Genomic DNA, 21,276 nt, shown 5'->3' on the forward strand with positions numbered 1-21,276 from the left:
TTTCAGAAGGTCTAGTCTTTCCACTCCTTGATCCGTACAGTAGCTTCATATCATAAAAAGGCCAAGCACAGATTAACAGATTTTAATTTCATCTTTATTTCCATAAATCAAAGTTACACCGCAAGTGGTTAGATCCTTTGTTTCACATTTCTCACCCTAAGTACAGGCTTACAGTAGCTACCACAAAGTGTGCACCTATTACCATTCTAATAGACGTTAGTCATTACTGTATTTTTTTCAATCTGATGCAAATATCATTTGCTAACAATCATTTATAGTTATCTTCTCCATTTACATGAAATGGAGGGAAGTTGTAAATTGGTGGTGTTCTGTTTGCTGCAGGTCCAACCAATATTAAAATGTGTAGTAGCAGCGTTAAAACTCAATAATGAACTGTTAAATAAGTAGCAGTGTAAAACCATCTCAAGGGTTCTACGTATGGAGTTACTTCACACTATACTGGGAACAGAATGAAAAACCTACACGGTAAGGTCTATCCTATTCCACACACACCTCTTCATTAAAAGGGCTTGACTTCATACCCTTTAAAGATGCACCTTGTGCAACTATGAATTTAATAAAGATGCTGACTTAGAACTATTTGTTGAAGCAAATACATATTGTCTTCCATTAGGAGGCCATGATACATACTCTGAATCTTTCTGGATTGGCTGAAAAGTACAAATGCATAGAAGTTCCTAGTGTCCCCTATGGAATTATTTTATTTATTTATTTAATTTTTTTACAGAAAAATACTTTATGCAAAACCATACTTATCTTCTCTACATAAAAATCAAAATTTCAAAGAATCTTTGTATATTCCTTATGGAGTCAACTGGAGAATACATTTTTCTACAGTTGTAAATACCCTCTTTTAAAAGAAATGCTTGCTATCTTTGGTTTGCTTATATGCTGGATGGAAAAAAAAAGTTTTAAAGGGACTAACTACCTAGTTACCTGAGGTTCATCTTTCATTTCTTCTAACATAAGCTTTGGAAAGATTAGCTGTTTGGTAGCTGAACAGGGAAATTCTTTACAAAACAACGAAACACAAAGCTTATTTTAGTAGTGCATATTAAATAAGACAAGCTGTTTTAGTAAAACTAACTCTTAAGGGTAGTTAAAAACTAAAACTAGTAATCCTACTTGTTCCAGAATCAGTAATCCTATCTGTTCTGTACCACCACCTTCTTTACAAATATAAAGTATTACAAAAATATTCACAATAATATTTCTATATTAATGTATTATTCCATATTATATTTTGAAAAAGTGCTTACAGAGGCAAGTTTATTAACTGCAAACTTACATCCTTGCAGTTGTCTAAAGCCCTGATCAAGTTAAGACCCTTGTTCAGTACAGAACAAGGACTTAACACAACTTTCATTTTTCCATCTATGAACACCCTCCCTACTTTAACATTTTCATGTCATATTAACAGTTGCTTGAAAAGTACAGCGTGATTTGTGTTAAACTGCAGATTAGCAATGTGGTTACTTCTAAATAGGAAGTTTCATCTCTAATGTAAGGCTTTGAGAAATACTTCATTGCTTTCATTTTTTATCCTTCTTCTCATTATCCAATACTTTATATTCATCTAACACAGCATGGCCCGTTTCCTTTGCGGTTTTCTTTACAACAGCTTTGATACCAATACTGTCAATGTTAAATGCTGTCACACCAACATTGATTGCAGAATTCATAGCGTTGTCTGTAGCATGGCCAGCATCATCTCCATACCTTAAGAAAGATAGTGGTTTTGTAGATTTGTATACTTAGTATTTTAAAGCAAAAAATTAAGCATTACCAAAATAATAAGCACACAGCCTGAATGTCTAAAGAATAAAATTAGAAACTACCAAGCCATTTGAGCAAGGGCTGCTCCTCTATCAGATGAATTACTCTTTAGAGTTATCAATACGCTTCTGCCCTTTTTCCTCTGCAAAAAACCTTCCAGTCTTTCTCCCTCCTTCCTCTAGTTTTGATGAGAAGGCTTATCTATAGAACTATAAAGGGGTGGTGGTGTGTGCAATAACCCCCTAAGTACTTTTTCACTTAAGTTCTTAGGCAAACTTCCTAATATCCTCTATATCCTATCCCCCCATCTAAGTCCTCACAACTAGACCCTTGAAGCTGCTTAACCTTCTCAGTCTGTACCATGGGTGGCAGCACTGAGGAGGGAGGGCAAACTGTCCTGCCTTCTCACCTGTTACAGAAAAAGGGGCAGGAATCACCTCGGGCATATTTTAGCTCTATTGGTACCACCACTGCCAGAATAGTGCTTGGTTAGTACTTGTCCTCTATCACCTTTGCCCATGCCTACATGGCATAAAATGATACTGTGTCTCATGTAACAGCAACCCACTGGCATGTTAGTTCAAAATCTCCAGAGCAGACTTATTGAGGTAGTGCACCACTGTGCTCAAGTAAATTAACTCAGACAGCCTAGCAGGTCTCCTGGGTACAAAGACCTGCTGACACAGCTACACTCATACACTGGAGGTAGCAAGGTCCCTACAAAAGCGTTCCATTGTGCAGTGAAAGCTTATCTGAAGTAATCTGGAATCAATGCAGTGGCAAAGGGGAAGGAGCAGGGAAAAAGGAGAAGTCATACAATATCCCAAAAGACTCAAAAAAGCTGTCTTAAGGCTATGATGAAAATTGCTACAAGATAAAGCCTCAGGTCTCTTCACTGGGCTGTAGGCCCGGCTTCTTTATGCTTTAGGGCGTAGTGTCAGCAGTCTCATATTAATTACTCAACTGTGAAGAAAGGTGCACATATACACCAGTACGGACAGCATACAGGAGGACAAGAGTATAGTGAGAGCAGGAACTCCAACTGTTCTGGGCAACCAAACATTTCCCGAGAGAGCACTGTAATCAGACAAACCAGGCCAAAGGGAAGTATTTCTGGCAGCATCTGAATCCCAACAGTTAGCGGAGTTACTTTTTCCCTGTGCTTCCTGAGACCAGAAATTCTTTGAGGACCTCAAAGTAAGGCCAGAGAAAAGCACAGAATATTGAAGAACCTTGAAATCTATTGCATTATCAGTACAGCAGCCATGGCATGAAGCTGGAACCAACAATGAAACCAAATAAAAAGAATTAGTGCTTCTTTTGTTTTATTTTTAATTCTCTGATAGAGCAACAGCCTTGAATCACCAGCATCAAATTTGCAGAGCACAGAATTAATCTCACAGCAAATGTGCACTATTTGTCAGTTTGATTAGTTATTTGCACCTCAGGAACATCATAAGCCAGTTTTATACATCATAAGTAAAACAGGTAACCTCCTTTAAAGTAAGACTGTAGCTCATCCAATACAGTCAGATAACAATTTCTTAGTATTTGATAAGTGTTTTTTCAATTTGCTTGTCTCAATTGCATCATTTATCACTTTTGCTTTTTTAAGGAAGAAAGCTGGGCAGATGTAGATGCTGCAATTATTTAAACCACTGTAAAAAACCCACGAAGGTAGTAGCATGGTACTTTGGCAGAAGTATCTGAAGCTACGTTTGCCCCCTGTTCTGATCAACAAGCACATACGATGAGCATCTCTTTATAACTCCATCCAAAGAGGTATTGCAGCTAAGTTTTTTATTAATTTAGAGACACTGTGCTGATGCTCCTTCAGCTTTGTTTCCATTAAAGTGGAATTTAGCACATTCGCTGAAGTATTTTGAATGGCAGAAATCTTTGTCACCGAAACAAAAGCCAGCATCCAAAAGATATATATTATGTAGTATTTTAATATATTTATATAGATTTTTAAAAGATCACATATCAAATATTTTAAAATATATCATAATTAACTGCAACATTTAATTACTTATTGGTTTTCACTCTTAGTGCCTGTTGACTGCTGATCTCCATATGTCCTATTTTTATATCTAAAACAAAAACATTAATGTGAATTCATGTGAAACCTCCTGATATTCCTATTAAGTACAAACATTAGCAACAAAGCACCACTGACTAGAACTTCACTATCAAGCCTCTTTCAAATTCAGCACAACACAACCCTGAATGCCAATCCACTTAATTTTGTATGCTGTTTACCTTGTTACCTTCTGGTAGTAGCCTGTACGCACTTTCAGCAATCCTGAACATCTCTTTTGTGACACTTATTACCAGTTCCACAACCTACATGTTTTTGCTTACTCTTCACTTTTTATTGTAATACATATATTGCCTTTTTTTTTTTTTAAGGGGTATATTTCATGTCTTGCAGTTATTTTGATATATTCCCTTATTCTCCACAGCATCTTCCAGTACATGCACTCAGTTTTGGTCTTTCCATCATCTTAATCCCAAATGTTACTAACCTCTTTCCCTATTATCTTTTTCTAAGAATGTCTGTATTTTGCAAGTCAAGTCTACTGTATTATTGCTATTTATGTCTTAGATTTCCTTACACAGTTCTCTTTTTTGTACATCCTCACTTTAACCAAACCTGCTGATAGATGGAATTCTTCCATTTTTCTTAAATTTAGCTAAGTAAATACTTACTACATAAATTCAGGACCAGAGCTGAGAAGTTTAAAACAGTAACATTTTTAATAATGACATTGTAGTGTAGAGCAAAGATATAAATCTGAACGTTACTTGTAACATAGCCTGAAGCGGTAATATTTCTAGAAGAGAGCTAAAAAAATACTTACCACGACCACTTACTCATTTAATCTTTTTACTTACAGGAGATGCTCATTACTGTGCACTTAGCAGCTTATCATGTGCTGCATAGAGTAAAGCAAGTATTTCAGTTAGTTTCCCTGCACTTTCATATACTTTTTTTTGCCAGTATTCAAACACAATGACAACATGCTGTAGAAGATGAACCAATAAAAACATAACTTACTTGTATTTGACAGTTTTTACAGTCTCAGTTGAAACACTTTTAGCAATGCACTTTGCTGCGCTTTCTAAACCTTGCCACACTGTTGAAAACCCTGTAAAAATGAGGAGCTTATGTGAGTTCATAGCGTTGAAAAAAGTACAATTACAAAAGTATATGGAATTTTTATTACCTTGAACTCCACTTGCTGCCACCACCAGAGCACCATCAAAAGTGGATTTACCATCTTTATCTTTCTTAAGGGATTCTGGAACTAATTTGCTGCCATGCTTCTTCACGTGTGGAGCCAGCTCCTTTCCGACACAGCTTGCTATAGAACACACTCCCTCAACTACCGTAAAAGAATAGTATGCAGATTATTTAGTAAGAACAAAGGTCATCTTTCTTCAAAAGTCCTTACTTCTAATTAGAACTAAGCTTCACTGAAGTCTTAAGCGTTGCTTCTATTTAAATGCTCTTACTTGAAAGACAGACTTTAATCCAGGCTTAAGTACCCAACTGATACAGAAGCAACCTTATTTTTCAGATTCTGCACAACTCCAATTCCTAAGAAATGGGTAAGGCTGGCCTTACAGCTAAAAAGAACTTTAAAAGAAATACGTACATGCCCTGGACTCAAACTGTTTCCATTGCTTTGTTACCCCCAACCTGCAGATAGGTAACAAGCTGTTTCTTTCCTCACTTGTCTTTAGGAGAAGTCTTTCTTACAGTCTTTCCAGCTCTTCAAAGTACTTTTGCAACATCCAGCACAATTTGTTTTTTAAACTTGGATGAGTAACTAGACACTGGACATAAACATTAATGCAAGTAAGTAACACAATGAAGTTACTGAGAGCTGCTAGGGTTACCAAGCACCTCTGAACAACCAGCCATTTCTATCTGGAAGTTTATACATAGTCTAATAGACTTGTTTCAGGTGTGTGTATTTAAAACAATGCCCCCACACACACATTCTCTAATGGTACAATATGGTAGTAACCAGTGACTATACAGCTTTTAAAATACACTGCTATCAATTTAAGAAGAGAGGTACCATCTTCAAATAACTGTCTATAACTTAGAAAAGCATGCCAAACTTAAGACTGTACAGACTATTCTTTTAAGAAAAAAATGCCTTAAGGCCATAGAATAAGTATTAGTCCTAAAGTATGTCTCTCACAGGAGGTAACTAGGCACAAACTACCGATCTCTGGATTTCATCTGCTCAGTCCCTCCCCTCTAGGTCACTGGCTAGAGAAACCAACCCCCACTTTATGAAATATTTAAGGCAAAAAATAGAATATACTATGAGATGGAAATTTTTACCTAAGAACTGGCTGACTTTCACAGCTCCTCCAGTAGCCTGTTTTGCTACATGAAGTCCCTTTGCTACAGTTGGATTGACTTCCAGAGGTTTTTCTTCTGGTTGAATGTGTTCTCGCAGTTTAGAAGCTCCTTTGTGGATAGCTTTACCAGTATATTCTGCTCCTTTTACTAGGCCCCAGCTTACCCAAGACGCACCTTCAAGGCAAAAATTGTTTTTCTTACAATGTACAATATTACAGACTATGATTCCTACAGTTTTCCCTCCTCTGAAACACTGACTTTACAAACATTCCTGATAACACAGTCGGCAATTATATTCTTCCCTGCATGGGCCAGCATGAATTCCTGAAGCGATTTCGGCTCCTACACCACCCACAGTTTTTCAGTTTACTAATGTTCAATATAGCCATCTCTCATCAATGTCAGCTTAATACAGACATTCAGTTTTTTAATAAATATCCATGCCCCAGTTGGGTCAGAAGGACAGAACTGCACACCTCAACACTAATAACGTTCCGAAAACATAAAACCCAACCCTCTAGCCCTCCTAGCAGATTTATTACAATCAGTTTGTGGTCATTAGTATATTCCAAAAGTTCGCAGAGGGAAAAAAATGTTTATCTGCAGAAATCACAACAGATACCTGCTTTAATAGAACAATTTTACTCCTGTATGAGCAGTTATACATCACGGTGGTTTGAGTCACAGGCAGAGATATCCTGACATATAGTCAACTGAGGAGCCTCATGAACAAAACTGTTGCCAATGTGTTTAAATTCTGCACTGTTTTTATAAAGGTTGTCAAAGTATCCTTTAGATGATCACAACGAACTGGTGAACAACTACTTCTGACCACTCAGCTTCTACTAGCACACATGTGTTTAGGTGAAAATACTGTTTAAATGTTACTCACAGAGCTTTACATTCAACACAATCCTCTTATTACAGCAGTACCTGATAAGATTCCATGGGCAACTTTCTCACTCCATTCTGGCAACTCTTTCTGATTTTCTGCTCCTTCAGGTTGTGGTTGGATACGTACAGTCTGAGGCAAGTTAACTGCATCACCAGAGGCTTCTGAAGGCTATGAAGAAAAAGTAAACATCTGAGAAGCTACTTCCCAATGTATCATCAGGATTTCTGGTTTAAATGCTTTAGATCATACAGATCTGATATCAAATCATGTTAATATTGTGTATTCCTTGGGTAAGTGTACAGAAACTCAAGCAAGCTGTAAGGGTACAAGCAACTCAATTTGCACAGAAATGCTGCGCATTCAAAAAAGCTTATCAGACAGCTCAGCACTTCCTGTACGCTTTCTTAATCCAGTTACAATAGAGATGTGCTTGCCAATACGGCCATATGGTCAAGTAACTAAGGAAAACTTGCAATACAAACTAACTAGCAATACAGCTAAGAGACTCGTCAACCTATTATTTTTATCTTCTCAGAGGGAATTCACCTCTGTTGTTATTCAGTATGAGAACTGCAGTCTTTGGTCAGAGAATCCAGCTGCACTAAAAGAATGCAGCTGTTCTGGTTGTTTTGCTCCTTACCCTTTCCTCTCAAATTAAAAAATAAAGGAGATTATTCATTCTACGTGCCATTGATGCTGTTGCAGAATGGCACAGCCAAGGACCACATCAAGCTCCGAATCTAAAGCTGGGCAGACAGGTTCTGTGTGATTTCATGTCAAACACTAGAGTTTCTGGAGTATATGTTAATCATTCAAACACAGCAACCACCACCACAGTATGGTTAGTTTTTCTAAATAGTACAGCAAAACTTTACACAGTTCACAGACAATGTATAATAGAACTTTAACTATAGAAAGCACAAAAATTGGAATAGATTTAGGTTTTTCTTAGAGATTCCACGTTTAGGTCTTCTCCAATGTAAAAGTAAAAGAAACCTCCAACACTTCCGTGATTGAAAACACTGCTAGTTAACGATGGACAGAAAGAAAAAATCTTTTTGTTTAGTCTAGAAAAGTCTAACTGACAGCATTCATAGATGAAACCTAGGAACAGAACAGAATACAGAATAATGTTTGGTATTACATGGAATTCTTAGATTCCCCTGAAATATTTACTGGAAATAAAAGCAGGGTATGTCACAAAGATGACTGTTGCAATAAAAGAAAGCAAAACCAACATTAACAGAAAAGAGTAGATTAAGATTTACAAGGTTGCTACCCAGAAGATTAACAATGTATCCCTGACATATACTGTATCATCAATTACTGCTGGACAGCAGTGTGAAATCACCTGTTCAAGAAAGACCTTTAGCATGTGACCAAAACACTTCAGCGGCTGGGCAGGACAAATAACCTTAATACACAGCTATAGCTAAAAAACAACCAACCAAAAACAGTTAAAAACCCCCAAACTATGTTCCAGATATAATTTAATTACACCACAGTTTGGGTCACTACATAGAAAAACAGTCAACAAGACTTCTAAGGACTATACTAAAGAACAGAAATTGATTGCCTAATAGGACAGGTGACTCAATACTATAATTAAATTAAATACAGTTGTTAATTAGATCCTCATGAGTACTGTGTAAAACAGACACGTTAAATGGCCATCAGATTAGGCTTTGAAATATTTGTGCTATATCAAGTTTTTTAAAACTCCAGCAATCTGCTCATTTGCAAAATGTGGCAGCCTGCAGTAGTGAATTAGCTCTTGAACAACCAAAAAACTCCAGCCAACACCCCACACACACACTACACAGCACACCATACATTGCCGCTGTCAATTGAGTCTGGAATCTCAGCAGTACCAGTGTCTGTTTCTGTGACAATTTTTTATTATTTTTTTAACATAAAATTTTGGAATCACTGTCCTGGAATTTACCTGGACTTTGTGGCCAGACATCTGTTTAAATTTATCTTCAAAATGCGCTCTATCAGTTGCTGGGAGCTCTGAAGATAACCCTACTCTCTCATGGGATCCTGGCACCTGTGACATTATATCAGGGAACATTAACAAAAACATGGAATTTGAGGACAATAAGGAACTAATGAGATAGCAAGTTTGAACTACTACACATGAAAAATAACAGGATCTTATCCAGTAAGTCCTGCATTGAAATATCACATAAAGGTTCTGTAGTACCTTTCCCTTTAAAATAAAAATTAGTGGCCTCCTGTGCCAGTGAAGTTCCTTTCTGAACTCAACAGGATTTACACAGTAACAGAACCCCACTCACACAGCATGCTGCAAACTGGTCTTCCATCAGCACTGCATTCAAATCTTCATGGTTCAACATGATTTTGTCTTTCACAAAAAGATATAATCTTGCTATGAGCTTTTACGTAGTTATTGATTACCATTCTTCCTGAGATGGTGCTCTAGTGCTCTTACAGTAACATTTTTCACCTTGTCTCCAGTCACTGTATCTTACTGCACCTTGTTACACTGTTGGGGTTTTTTTTCTGTTTTCTCAATCTGCCAACATCTTAGTGCAATAAGGAACCAGATATGTCTATTTTGAGATCACATTTGAATGCAGATTTTTGAGATACACGCTATTTTCACAGGTTTGCTCTCAAGTGGCTTAACATTTTTGAACTGTTAACACGTTTGGGCACAATATTCCAAGAATGGTATCATCAAAACTACACAGAGAGCGTGTGCATGTGTGTGCACACACAGCAGAAAATGTGCTTTCTCCTAAACACAAAACTTTGAGTCCTACATTACCTTTTGGAAAAATAGAGAAAATATAAAAAATGGTCTCCAATTCCTCTCTGCGCTTACAAATCTGTACTTTAAAATTTCTCTTCTCCCATCTCACAGGCCTACAGCTTCATTACTAGGTTGTTTAATCTTGGATACTTTATCGATTTCTCACTGGTGAGCTTACCAAGCAAGACACAGAACTTCGCAGTTTCACACAAAAAATACATTGACCATTTACACCTTTCCTTATCAGCTTAAACCAGGCAGCCCAGAAATTCACCTGGATTCGAAGGTCAGACATCTGTTTTAAGAGATCCTCAAACAGCTCTCTGTCAGCTGCTGGAAGTTCTGAAGACAGCACTACTCCCACGTAGGACCCTGGTATCTGGGACATCGTGTCAGGAAACATGTACACTCCAGTATTGCAGCACAGAACAGGAGACTGGTTACACATTAGAGGATATAACCAGTCACAAACCTAGAGAAGACAAGCACAAAAAGGAATTAAAGGATCCTTTTAAAAAGGCAGGTAAAACATACTGATAAGCATCACAAACTTGATTTTGTATAACGTTTTGTAAAAGCAGATGACAAGCACTGCCAAACAAGTCAGAATTCACAGCGCCTGTAGATCTCAGGCTGGGTTTATATGATTGGATAATGAGACTGTATGTCTGTTGTTGGCTGACTGTTGAAGGCTGCTAACACAGGTGGAGGTGAACTAGCAGACCCAAAACCAAGAAGCAGTTTTTGTTTGCTCCTCCAGGTTTCCCCTTTGTGGATGAGATTTCCAACAGCCAATCTTAGCAGCAAAAAGGAGATCCAGAAACCAGACCAGAAACACAATGTACATTACAGAACATGCCCACGTGAAGCAAGCATGGACCAAAAAAATTCAAATAATGCATCTTTTTTATTTGTAGTTCAGAGTCTGGGTTAACACAGGCCCTCAAATTCCACATTATCAGCTGCCCTAACTGTAGTACCTTATCACTAGCTCTGACCGAAGCAGGTAGTGCACAACCCCATTTTACACCAACACGTTACAACAGCTGAATTAACACATCTTCTCTATGGGAGGAAAGGGAAGTTCACTTAATGAAAAGACATGTTAAGTCAACTCCTTTAGAAAATGGAATTCACCAGAACAGTCAGCACCTGACAACCTTTGGAAGACAGCTGATTTTCGCAAAAAAAAGTCATAAAAGTATGTATTTGCACAAAACCATTTTTCCAACAGCTGTAACATCCTTCATATTATCACACAGATATTTAGGCTCAGAAGAGCAAGAACTTAAGAAAACTGCCTTTTAAATTTTTATGACAGCTCTTGAAATTCAATTAAAGGAGAAAATTATTTTCCTGTTACCTGAAGAAATGCAGGTGGACGATTCTGTGCCATCTCACTATCTGTATCCAGGAACTTCACAATGCGTAGATATCCAGGATATGAAGGAGCACTAACCTGCCCATCAGGAGTTACAAAGAAGATTTGCACTCCTTGGGGAATCAAGATCAGCTCATCTGCATCCACTCCCAGGTTTTCAAGGGGAGGTGGCTGAGTACACTTACTGTAGTAGTCCTCACCTACAGAAGAAAACTCCCCTGAGTCCGTGCCATAAGACACGGTAAAATGGCCGTTGGTAGCTTGAGGAGTATAGGCAGGAGGTGCTTCATTTGGCAGACAAAGAGGTTTTGCAGATGATGGACTCATAGCTGGAATTTGCCCCTGGCTCGCAGTTGCAACACCCCTATCTGCTACAGGTGGTTGATTTGGTACAAACGAAGAATTAGGGGCAGGAGGTCGTTCTGGTTTTTCTTTGGAAGGAATGGATGGGTACAACTTGGGCACCCCAGCAGGGGCATCCATCGCAGCAGGACTTGCTTGTACAGGTGGCATGTTTTGTTCTAGAATGCCGAGTCGAGCGTGAACATTTCGGAGGGTCTCCCTCATCTTCTGTTGCATTTGCCTAGCAGACTCCCACTGGGACCCTACACATGCAGGACCTTGCGATGGAATGCTAATACCTCGGAGCAAGTGGTCAAGCCCTTGCTTGTAGTAACTTCTTGCCTCTTCTTTCTGACCCCGTTCATCGGTATTCAGTCCTCTATTGATAAAAATAAAGGCTTTCCTGTACTCTTCATTAATAGCTTTAATATTTGCATCTTCTTGCATAACTGGATCCTGCAGTTCTTCCATTACTGCAAATTGGAATAAAGCCCATTAAGCATGTTCATAGATGAAACCAAACAATATTTACCTTAGAATACCTTCTAACCAGTTTCTAATGATGACCACACTGCATGTATTAGCAGAAAGCTATCTAGTTGCTTGGTGCAGTGCCTGCTACATTATGGTTATCTCCTAATAACCTCCAGATTTAGAATATGTGACTCCAAGGCAGCAAGGAGTTGATAACCATCGCATCTAGTTACATCACACACATGCATTTTTTAGAAGTTAAACATCAAAAGAATATGAACACACCTGATATTAAACTTTTCATCTAAAAGTAGTATTAAGATCAGTAGCAAATAGAGGAGTAAAAAAAATAATTTAGAAACATCTAACTTTTGATAATATTTTCAAAAAATCTTTTAAGATATTAAAAAATGCAGTTAACATTTTTTATCTATTTAAATAAAGGCTGAAGTTACAAACTCAGTACATTTAAGTAATTTAAGGTAAAGAACTCAAAAGATTAAAACAAATCTTGATAAACTTCAACTAACATCAACACACAGAATGTGAAGAAATACTCTGAACAGTTAAAGCTGTGCTTTACAACATGAAAACAGGTAATTTCTTACTTCCTTTACAGTGTTTATAAAGTGAGAAAGACAATTGGTGTTTTCGCTTTCTTGCACCCCAGTTGACAAAAACTTGGAAGTACCAGTATCTATAAAATGTTGTAGCTTTTATGTCTATTGCACCAACTGAACAGCAGAAAATAATCCAATAGGTTTATGTGAACTCTAAAGTGTGTAAAATCACTCTTTTAACTGAATGCAGGTCTTCAGTCTTGGCCAAATGCAGCAAATACAAATCATTCTTGGACTAACATCATGTTTGCAACACACAATGTAAAAAAAAACTCCAGTGAAATTTTTTGCTGACTGTGTTGAGAGGCACTGTCAGTTCAGAAAAATCAGGTTATACTAGAAGAGAATAATGATCACTGACAACAAAAACTGGATACTATATAAAAATGAAAGAGTATGTATTTTCAGTAAAAACAATGATTCTCTGCTGTAAGCTTGATGGGAGAGAGAAAAATCTAGAGACATCTGTCAATCACAATGATAGCAAGCTACAGAAAACATGAGGGTAAGTAAAATCCAAGTGCAAAAATTAAAATACTTCCATTCCATGCGCAGAAGCATTAATGCCACTGCACACAGCATTGGTGAGACCTCACACAACACTGAGCCACATTCAAGAAAGCTGTACCTGAACTGGAAGAGATGTGCAGAAAGTTACTGGTTTTTTTCTTGTGAATCAATCACTTTTCTTTTGCCTAGAGAGGCAAGTTCCCCTTACCAAGCCAATAAACCAAAGGCTAAGTCACAGGGGTCCTCAAACTTTTTAACCAGGGGGCCAGCACACAGATGAAGTGGCAGGCAGGTGGCTGCTTGGTTTCCCCCCCCAACCCCCGGCGGGGGGGAGGGGAGGTCTGTAAATACCGGGGGCTGGACTGAGGACCCTGGGGGGCGTATCTGGCCCGCGGGCCGTAGTTTGAGGACCCCTGGGCTAAGAGATTGGATTAGTCACTATGAATATACTGGATGAATGGAAGAAAGTAAATCAGGAAAGAAGAAAAGAACTACTGAAATCCAAACTCATAATAAAACCCTGAAATTGTACCTACATTTAAGTTTATTTAATGTCTCTTCTTCTTTTAGTCTATCAATAAAGTAAAAAAAAATAATTAAAAAAATGTGTATCGTCCAGAAAATATCCTTCCTCTACTCCAACATAACCAAAGAAACTTAAGCAGTGCAAGTCATGAAAAGATTTTGAAGGAAAGATGAAACATTAGGCTCTATTCCTGCATCCTTTATGATCAAAATGCAGATAGCACTTAAGTGACTGATGCATCTGCAGTCACAGGACCAAACTGCCATGTAATCTGGAACGTATCTGTATTTTTATCACGTGACAAAATCCAATTTCATGCAAAAGACAAGATGTGTGATTTTAGTCCAATGACAGACACATAGCTAGGAATATGACAGGGATGGCTCGAGAAGGCAGCCCACATGGAGTGGATCAGCAGCAACTTGAGCCACCAGGCTTGCTGCCCATTCCCCACCATGTAGCCGGAAAACAAATCTTGGGCTGGAGGAGATTTTTCTGGTTGATTGCAATCACCTGCTGCCAATGTGCTCGGCATCTTTGATTTAAGCTGAGAACAACACTGGCATAAGAGTAAGTGTATATTTAACAAGGACATCAGGTTTAGAAGTTTTAAGTATGTTTCTGACCAGCACAATAGGAAGCAATTAATTGGAAAGAATTACTGTCAAATACAGCTGGATCCTTACATGAAAGATTTTACTTAGCCATGTCATATATTTTATGAGCTAGACATTAACCATTTAATATGTGCATAGCCAAATAATTTGCTAGCAAAAAAACCCAGGGACTCCCAAACCACATCATCTTGCGTCAACACTTGTTTTTACTAATGAAAAATCAAATCTTCCTTTTAAGAAGGGCATAAAGGTAAAAAACAACTCAATATTAAAGAACTCTGATTTAAAAATTACTGTAGGTTTCCAAAACAGAGAAAATATTTAGAAGAGTGAGAGACAGGCAAGTTTAATCTAATATCACAGTTTATTTCTTTATGAGCAAAATTTACCATTTTTGACTTTTTTAGAGCCTGTGAATTCATTCTGTAAATGAATTCTGTAAAAAGTCTGTAAAGTCCATTAAGGCTTTAAGTAAAGAGTTCATCTGTGTGAACACAACTGCAGCACCATAGTCTATTTTGCTCCATGTTTTTTATTTGTTTCTGCTGGGGAAGGCTAAGGCAAAGATACTTTACAGCTTTTATATCATTTTTTTGCTAGTGATTGTCAGTACATTACAAAAAGAGGCATCAAGTAAAATCCTAAAGTCATAGCTACATTTCCATTTAATAGTGAACTAATTTACTATTCACTGTATGCTCATCATACTGTCAACACTACTGTACTTGCTAAAGCTCAGTCTTTATTCACAATAGAAAAGGTCTGTAAGAAAACAGAGATGTCAGCACGATCAGTGTACATACAGCACTAGTACAGCCGTGCACAGCGGAGGTACAAAATCTGGCTCAGCAATTCAGAAGAGTGGGTGTTTTGCAACTCTTCTCTGATCATTTGCAACATACCAAGTTCGCAGTGTATGTACAGTATAGTTACCATGAACCTATGCATTAGTGTGGCAAAGCACTTGGAGGAAGGAATTAATGGTATATCTTAAGTTTAACACAAGGTAACTAAAAGTCAGTCTGAAGAGCTGAATTCAATTAATTCTTATTGATTTATTAAAATTAATACAAAATAACGGATTGTATAAAGTAAGGAAGCCAACTGGATTGCTCCCTCACAACACAAGAGGAAATATTCTCTGAAACAGAACATTTAAGTAGCAATCTGATTGTATGCAAGGAAGATCCTTAGTCATTATTATTTTCAGTATTATGATCTTAGTATAGTATTTAAGTGTCCTGCATGCTTTGATATTTATCTGTAATCAGTTTCTGTACAATGCAGAGTCTTATTTCCTCTGTTTCAGAGCTGGAATGAATGGCAAGGTGTATATTACTAAATACGAGAGTGCCACAAGTGAACCTTTGATCCTACGGCCTGCACAGACTGGCCCAGATCTGTACTACTCGGCACTAAGACCGAGAGGAACCTCTCCTACAGGAAGCTGGCCCAAAACAGAGCTAGGAAAAGAGCCAACAGGCACCGTAGATAATCACAGATCAATCCAGTGCCTGAGCTCATTTCATGGCCCTTTTTCATTTATCAGTACACATATAGTCTGTGTTTTAAATGACTTGAACAAGAGAGGCTAGCTACAGTGCAACACGGAAACTCGAGTTCAATTTTATATAGTAAGCTAACATCTCAACTATCTGGCTGATCACCCATCCTCCGAAGCAGCAAACCCCACTTCATTAAAAATATAATGTATATTTTAATAAAAAAAAAGTACAGCTTAATGATGGATCTCACTGCCAGAAGGTAAACATGAAGCCTAAAGCTTATTAAGAGGATTAAATATTCTTACTGACAGAGGTAGTACACTCCTTCCGTCTCACTATTTCTGAAACCTGGGGAATGTAAGGCAGAAAAAGCAAAAAACAACAAAAAAATGCAAACCACTTAATCAAAGAGCTGTTCCTGCGTATCAACTATTTTACTATCAGCCACTGATTTCAAAGATGAAGAGGATAAAGGAGAACTACCATGCAGGCAGAATTGTTTAAGCCTTACTTCTGTAGGGAAAGAGCAATTAACAAAGTATTAGTGACTTTCAAGAATTCAGAGAACAAAACTGAATTAAAACAAATGTTATAAAGGATTTAAACTAATACATGCCAGGTACTAGCTGATAAACTAAAAGCAAAAAACTGTGAATTTATTTAGGTTGTTTAAAGTAGCCCTTAAATTTTTCATTAACTGGTGGCCTGCTGCTAGTATTTAAGCACCTAAGGCTAGGTAATACCAACAGCTACACAACAGAAAGGCAGTGATCTGACCTAACATGGTCATTCTTACCCTCAAAATTACTGAGGACTTCAGTAAACTCCCATCTTCCAACATTTCAACCTACACCAATACCCCCGCACCTACATTCACCCAGCCAGCACATCCACTTCTCCTCCTCTGGGTACTGCTGCTTGTTTCAAACACTTTTCTGCCCAGATGAATACTTCCTGACTCCTTGGTGTGTATTTCCATCCACAAGCACTCAACACAGAGCTTTTAGGCTTTGAGGGCCTACTTGGCACTTCTCTGGAAAGGAAACTGAAAAACCAGTCGGGCAGATAATTCCTTTCATCGTGTAGCCGTGCTGCCCAGCCTTGAATTTTCACAGGGCTCATGTCCAAAGACATTGTCACTATCCACCACCGAGTGGCCAGAGACTCTGACGACGTCATGGAAGATGCAGCGTTACGTAAGATGGCTACTTAATATTTTTCATCAGCTGCACGCCTGCCAGTTTCCGATCACCGCCAATAGATTTTTCCACATTCAAACAACTCCAGCCCAACCCGACGCGAATCTTTTAAAAACCACAAAACACGAGGAACAGTCTTCCGAAGTACACTGACAAGTAACCTCTCAGTCCCATAAGGAGCCACGCAAGAAATGACCGCGGTTACTTCAACCCAGCCTAACCACCCGCTGCCCCGCCGGCTCTCCCGCACCGGGGCTCGCCGCGCTGAGGCGGCACCGCGCCCCCCGCACCCCCCGCCGGGGTGGGGGCTCCCTCCCGCCTCCGGCGCCGCACACCTGCAGGCCGGCCTCAGGCCTGAGGCGATACGAGCCCCCCGGGCGCTGCCCGGCCCGGCCCAGGCCCGCGTCCCGGCTCCCCGCCGCGCACACAGCAACCTCCGCCCCGCCTTCGCTTCGGCACCGCGGCCGCGCTGCGGCGCCCACCCCGCGACCTCCTACCTGCCCTGTGCCCGCCCCGCCCCAGGCCCGACAAGCCCCCTCACCGCAGCCCGCCGGGCCGGGCCGGGCCGGGCCTCCCCGCGTCCCCGGGCTCCGCAGCTGAGCCCCCCTCCAACCCGGGAGGGCTCGACCCCGGCCCCGCCGCCGCGCTCACCGAGCCAGACCCCGCAGCCCCAGCCGAGGCCCCGCCTCCCGGGTCAGGCGGCAGCGGGCGGGGCCGCCGGCACGCGGCCCTGCCGTCACCGCGCGGCCGTGGCGGGTGCGGGCGGGGCCGGCGCGGCGGGAGCGGCGCTCCGGGGGCGAGCGGGGCGGGCAGCGTGGGAGCCTAATGCGCTGTGTGGTGATGTTGAATAAGGATACCCACCGGGTAAGCACGGAAAACCTGGACCATTTTGTGGGACCCCACACGTAACATTCCCAGCCTTCAGGCATGCCGTAAGCATGGTCCTCGAGTCCAGCCTAAGGGAAATTTTTTCTGGAAAGGGGTCAGCGCTCTTGGAGGGTCTGCTGCGGCGGGGTCTGCTGCAATGGAGACGGGAACGTGAGAACCAGGGAGACTCTGCAGAATGTACCAGCTTCAGTGGACTGGGAGTTCAGTTTGTTAATTAAGCAGCACATTAAGTTGACAAAAATGGTCAGAAGAGAGTACTACCAGGGAAATACCTGGCTCTGTAAAGCCCGGTGGTAGCAAAGCTCTTCTCTTGGGTGGTTTATAGCTAAACACATCCCTGTTGGGACAGATTATAGTGAAGCTGGGCACGACAGAACTTGAGTTATTCACAAATGTTGATTACGATATTGAGATGCTGCTTACTCAGTTCAGAGGAAAAAACAAATTCAAATGCTGATGAAGCGTGCTAGCGTGCCTCTTTGTCACACCTGGAATAGTGGGCCACTTTATTAGATGGCAGCTATGTGTTTTCCAAAATGATTTGACATACAGTCAGACTGCAGAGAGCAGTGGAGGTGGTGAAATATATTTCACCTTTTTTCCTTTAGCATCAAAGGTGCAAATTATGCTGCTGTCAAAAAAGAGACCATTCAGGGGCAAGGACTCTGCACTTCACAAGCCTGGAAGTGATTTTTTTATTACTATTACTACTACTAATAATAATAATGACAATGATAGTGATGATGATGAATTATTCTGAATTATGCATTTTTTCCTGGTTTTTTTGGAGGTGGTTTGGTTTTGTTTTATTTGGAGGGGGGGGGAGGCTACACAGAAGATTAAAAATGCAAACTTGAAAATGCAGAATTACAAAGCAGTGTATCTCACACTGTATCCACAATTAAACATTCTTTTAATGCTCTTAATGTTGTGGAGGAACAGATGTCTGCATGCTGATTTTACCTCATGAATTCGTTTCTCTGGGAACATGAAAGAGAAATTCTTGTCTTCTGGCTTTTTGTGGCTCACACCACCAAGTACTAATGTGTCAAACTGAAAAATAATGCATAGCCCTAATGATATCAAGTGTTGTTTTTTCTACTGTTTTTCAGTGGACAAGAGTGGTTGGGCATCTGTGATAAGTTGCGTTAATCACTTGAATGCATGTAGTCTCTTCCCTATTTCTTAAGAAGCTGTAACTCTCATTCAGCTCTGTGTATGTGTACAAAAATACACATACCCAAACTTCAAAGTAAGTTATTCCAAAAATTGTATTGGCAGAATTAGGGCCTTGTGATATACTGTATGTAAGAAAAAAGATCAAGATTTTGTTACAGATGACTTGGGAGAACATCTGTTTTCCTAATCATTTAGGTGAGGCAATCTGGGGCCCTGCCTGTGGCAGTCTTCTTGTAGTGTCTTCTTGTCTTCTGGCTTGTCTTGTAGCGTCAGCTCTTCACGATTTGAAAATCAGGCTAGCCTCCTGTTGCTTGAATTAGAACAGGTCTGAGGGCTGTTAGTCTGTGAGTAACAACATGTTTTCTTGCATCTTCCTTTGATGAATCTGATATTGGCCAGTTTTTGGACTAGACAGTTCTGTGAACTGGTCCTGTGCAGGAATAGATGTCATACAGTGTGTCTTGTTTGGTAAGGGTATATGAAATACTAGCTAAAAGACATCTGCTTATGTAGATTTTCTCTCCTTTTATGTTTCAGGTAAGTCTGTGTTTGGATAGGATTCACTTTCTAGTTGGAGTGCCACTGTGTGTGTGCTAGATTACGTAGACTTTCTCTTTCTCAAGTGAGAAGTGGATAACTTTCCTGATAGCTTTGTACTTAGAAATGAGACTCTGTTTTGTAATTAGGTGGCATATCTGTCATGTAATTACGTCAGTTTTCCCTGCCTAGGGAAGAAAGTTGAAGGAGTCACATGTCTCAATTTGTTTTTCGAAGTACAAGCTTCTCAAATTGATGGGCAGGAGCTCAACCAGAATGATTCTAGTTATCCACTGTGTAATCCCAAACAACAGTCTAGCTCTGCACAGCCCTGTACATAATATTGTGGATGATGTGTGGAAACAGGCTGTGGAAATCAGTTCTAGTTCCCAAGACTAGGTGCTGAGACCATTCATGTCCTTCTCAGTATCAGGGCAAGTCCTGTGCCTGTCTTCGGTTTCTTCGTCCTTTGGTTACCCAAAGAGGTGCTGAGGAGGATGCTTGGTGTATCAACACCTTGAACATGCAATGATATGCTTCCAAAAATTCCTCAATATGGAACTCAAAGAGTATGGTTTGAATACTGAGTGTTCAGCTGACACTCTATATAAACAGTTTCCAAACAATTAATAGATCAAAATAATAAGGGTATTTGTTAGACAAAGTGTTTTGTAGAAATCCTGATCTTTGATAGATGAATCTTAAACTGGAAGGAGGATCTAGACTTCAATTTACAAACATGTGGTTTCAACTTTATTAGTTACCCCAATCAACTGAAGGCATGTATAAACCTTTGAAAAACGGGGTCCTGCATTTGTAATGTAAGTCATTCACAAGGAATAGCTTGCTCACCATCAGATGCAATAATTTTAATCTTGTTCTGATCTTTTCAGTTTTCTGTCAAAACTGTATTTTATAACATTATACTATATTTTAATAATAAATGATGTCTGCACCATTTTTAAATTAACAGAACTCCAACTGGAATTTTTATATCTCAGTTCTGCTCTATTCTAAACTGAAACTGAAAGTTTGTGTCTAGCAAAACTGGCCTAAAGATATACTGTTACTGTATAGCTAGATGGCAGTATTCACATTGCTTTGAGAAAAACTAGGGCTATTTGAAAGATTTTCAGCAAAATCTGGCTGCTCTGTAAGTTAAATGGTATGGTCCTGTTTTGAAATGGGTTGCACACGAATGTTTGAATACCTAATATATCTGAAAATCTATCCATTTCATTTAGGTCTCTAAATTGGAGATGCATAATTTGGCCCTACAGATAATGAGTACAAAATGTAGTATTTCCCTGTTCATCTAAAAAGATAAAAATTTGATTATGTGTCTACATCTTTCAAAACAGGCTAATATATTATTATATATGATTAATTTGAGAGTTTTGTAAATAAATAAATAAAATAAAAACATTCATTTTACGTACATACTCTGTTTACTTAAAATTTGAGGCGATATTAATAGGAAAACTGAATCTTTGCCATTGACTCAGCAGACCTTGAATCATTCTTACAATGATCTTTTAGTTTTTTCTCAGTAGAAAACCTCCCAAACCTCGTTTATTTCATTACAAAAGCAATTAAATGCAGTACAGTAAAATGCAGATGCTACTGAACATGTCTATAATAGG

The 21,276-nt window shown here is 39.3% G+C and overlaps 1 protein-coding gene across 6 annotated transcripts; it reads right to left on the minus strand.

Moving 5' to 3' along the window:
* Positions 1-72: 72 nt before the first annotated feature.
* On the minus strand, positions 73-17,731 carry SPART (spartin). 6 transcript variants are annotated; one of them, XM_080377556.1, is made up of 11 exons: positions 17,681-17,699; positions 16,702-16,863; positions 11,219-12,051; positions 10,130-10,327; positions 9,022-9,126; positions 7,115-7,244; positions 6,161-6,355; positions 5,028-5,186; positions 4,859-4,949; positions 3,830-3,890; positions 1,607-1,740 (listed from the first exon to the last, which is right to left on the minus strand). In XM_080377556.1, the coding sequence occupies exons 2-10, from the start codon at positions 16,718-16,720 to the stop codon at positions 3,830-3,832; spliced, it is 1,791 nt and encodes a 596-aa protein (XP_080233682.1). In that variant the 5' UTR covers positions 16,721-16,863; positions 17,681-17,699; the 3' UTR covers positions 1,607-1,740. The 6 variants fall into 6 exon arrangements, with proteins under 6 accessions (XP_080233677.1, XP_080233678.1, XP_080233679.1 ...); XM_080377551.1 differs by lacking the exon at positions 3,830-3,890 and having other exon boundaries at positions 73-1,740; positions 17,681-17,697; XM_080377552.1 differs by lacking the exons at positions 3,830-3,890; positions 16,702-16,863 and having other exon boundaries at positions 73-1,740; positions 17,681-17,731.
* Between the last annotated feature and the right edge of the window lie 3,545 nt (positions 17,732-21,276).

Source organism: Falco punctatus (assembly GCF_963210335.1).
Source record: "Falco punctatus genome assembly, chromosome: 2".
NCBI lineage: Eukaryota > Metazoa > Chordata > Aves > Falconiformes > Falconidae > Falco > Falco punctatus.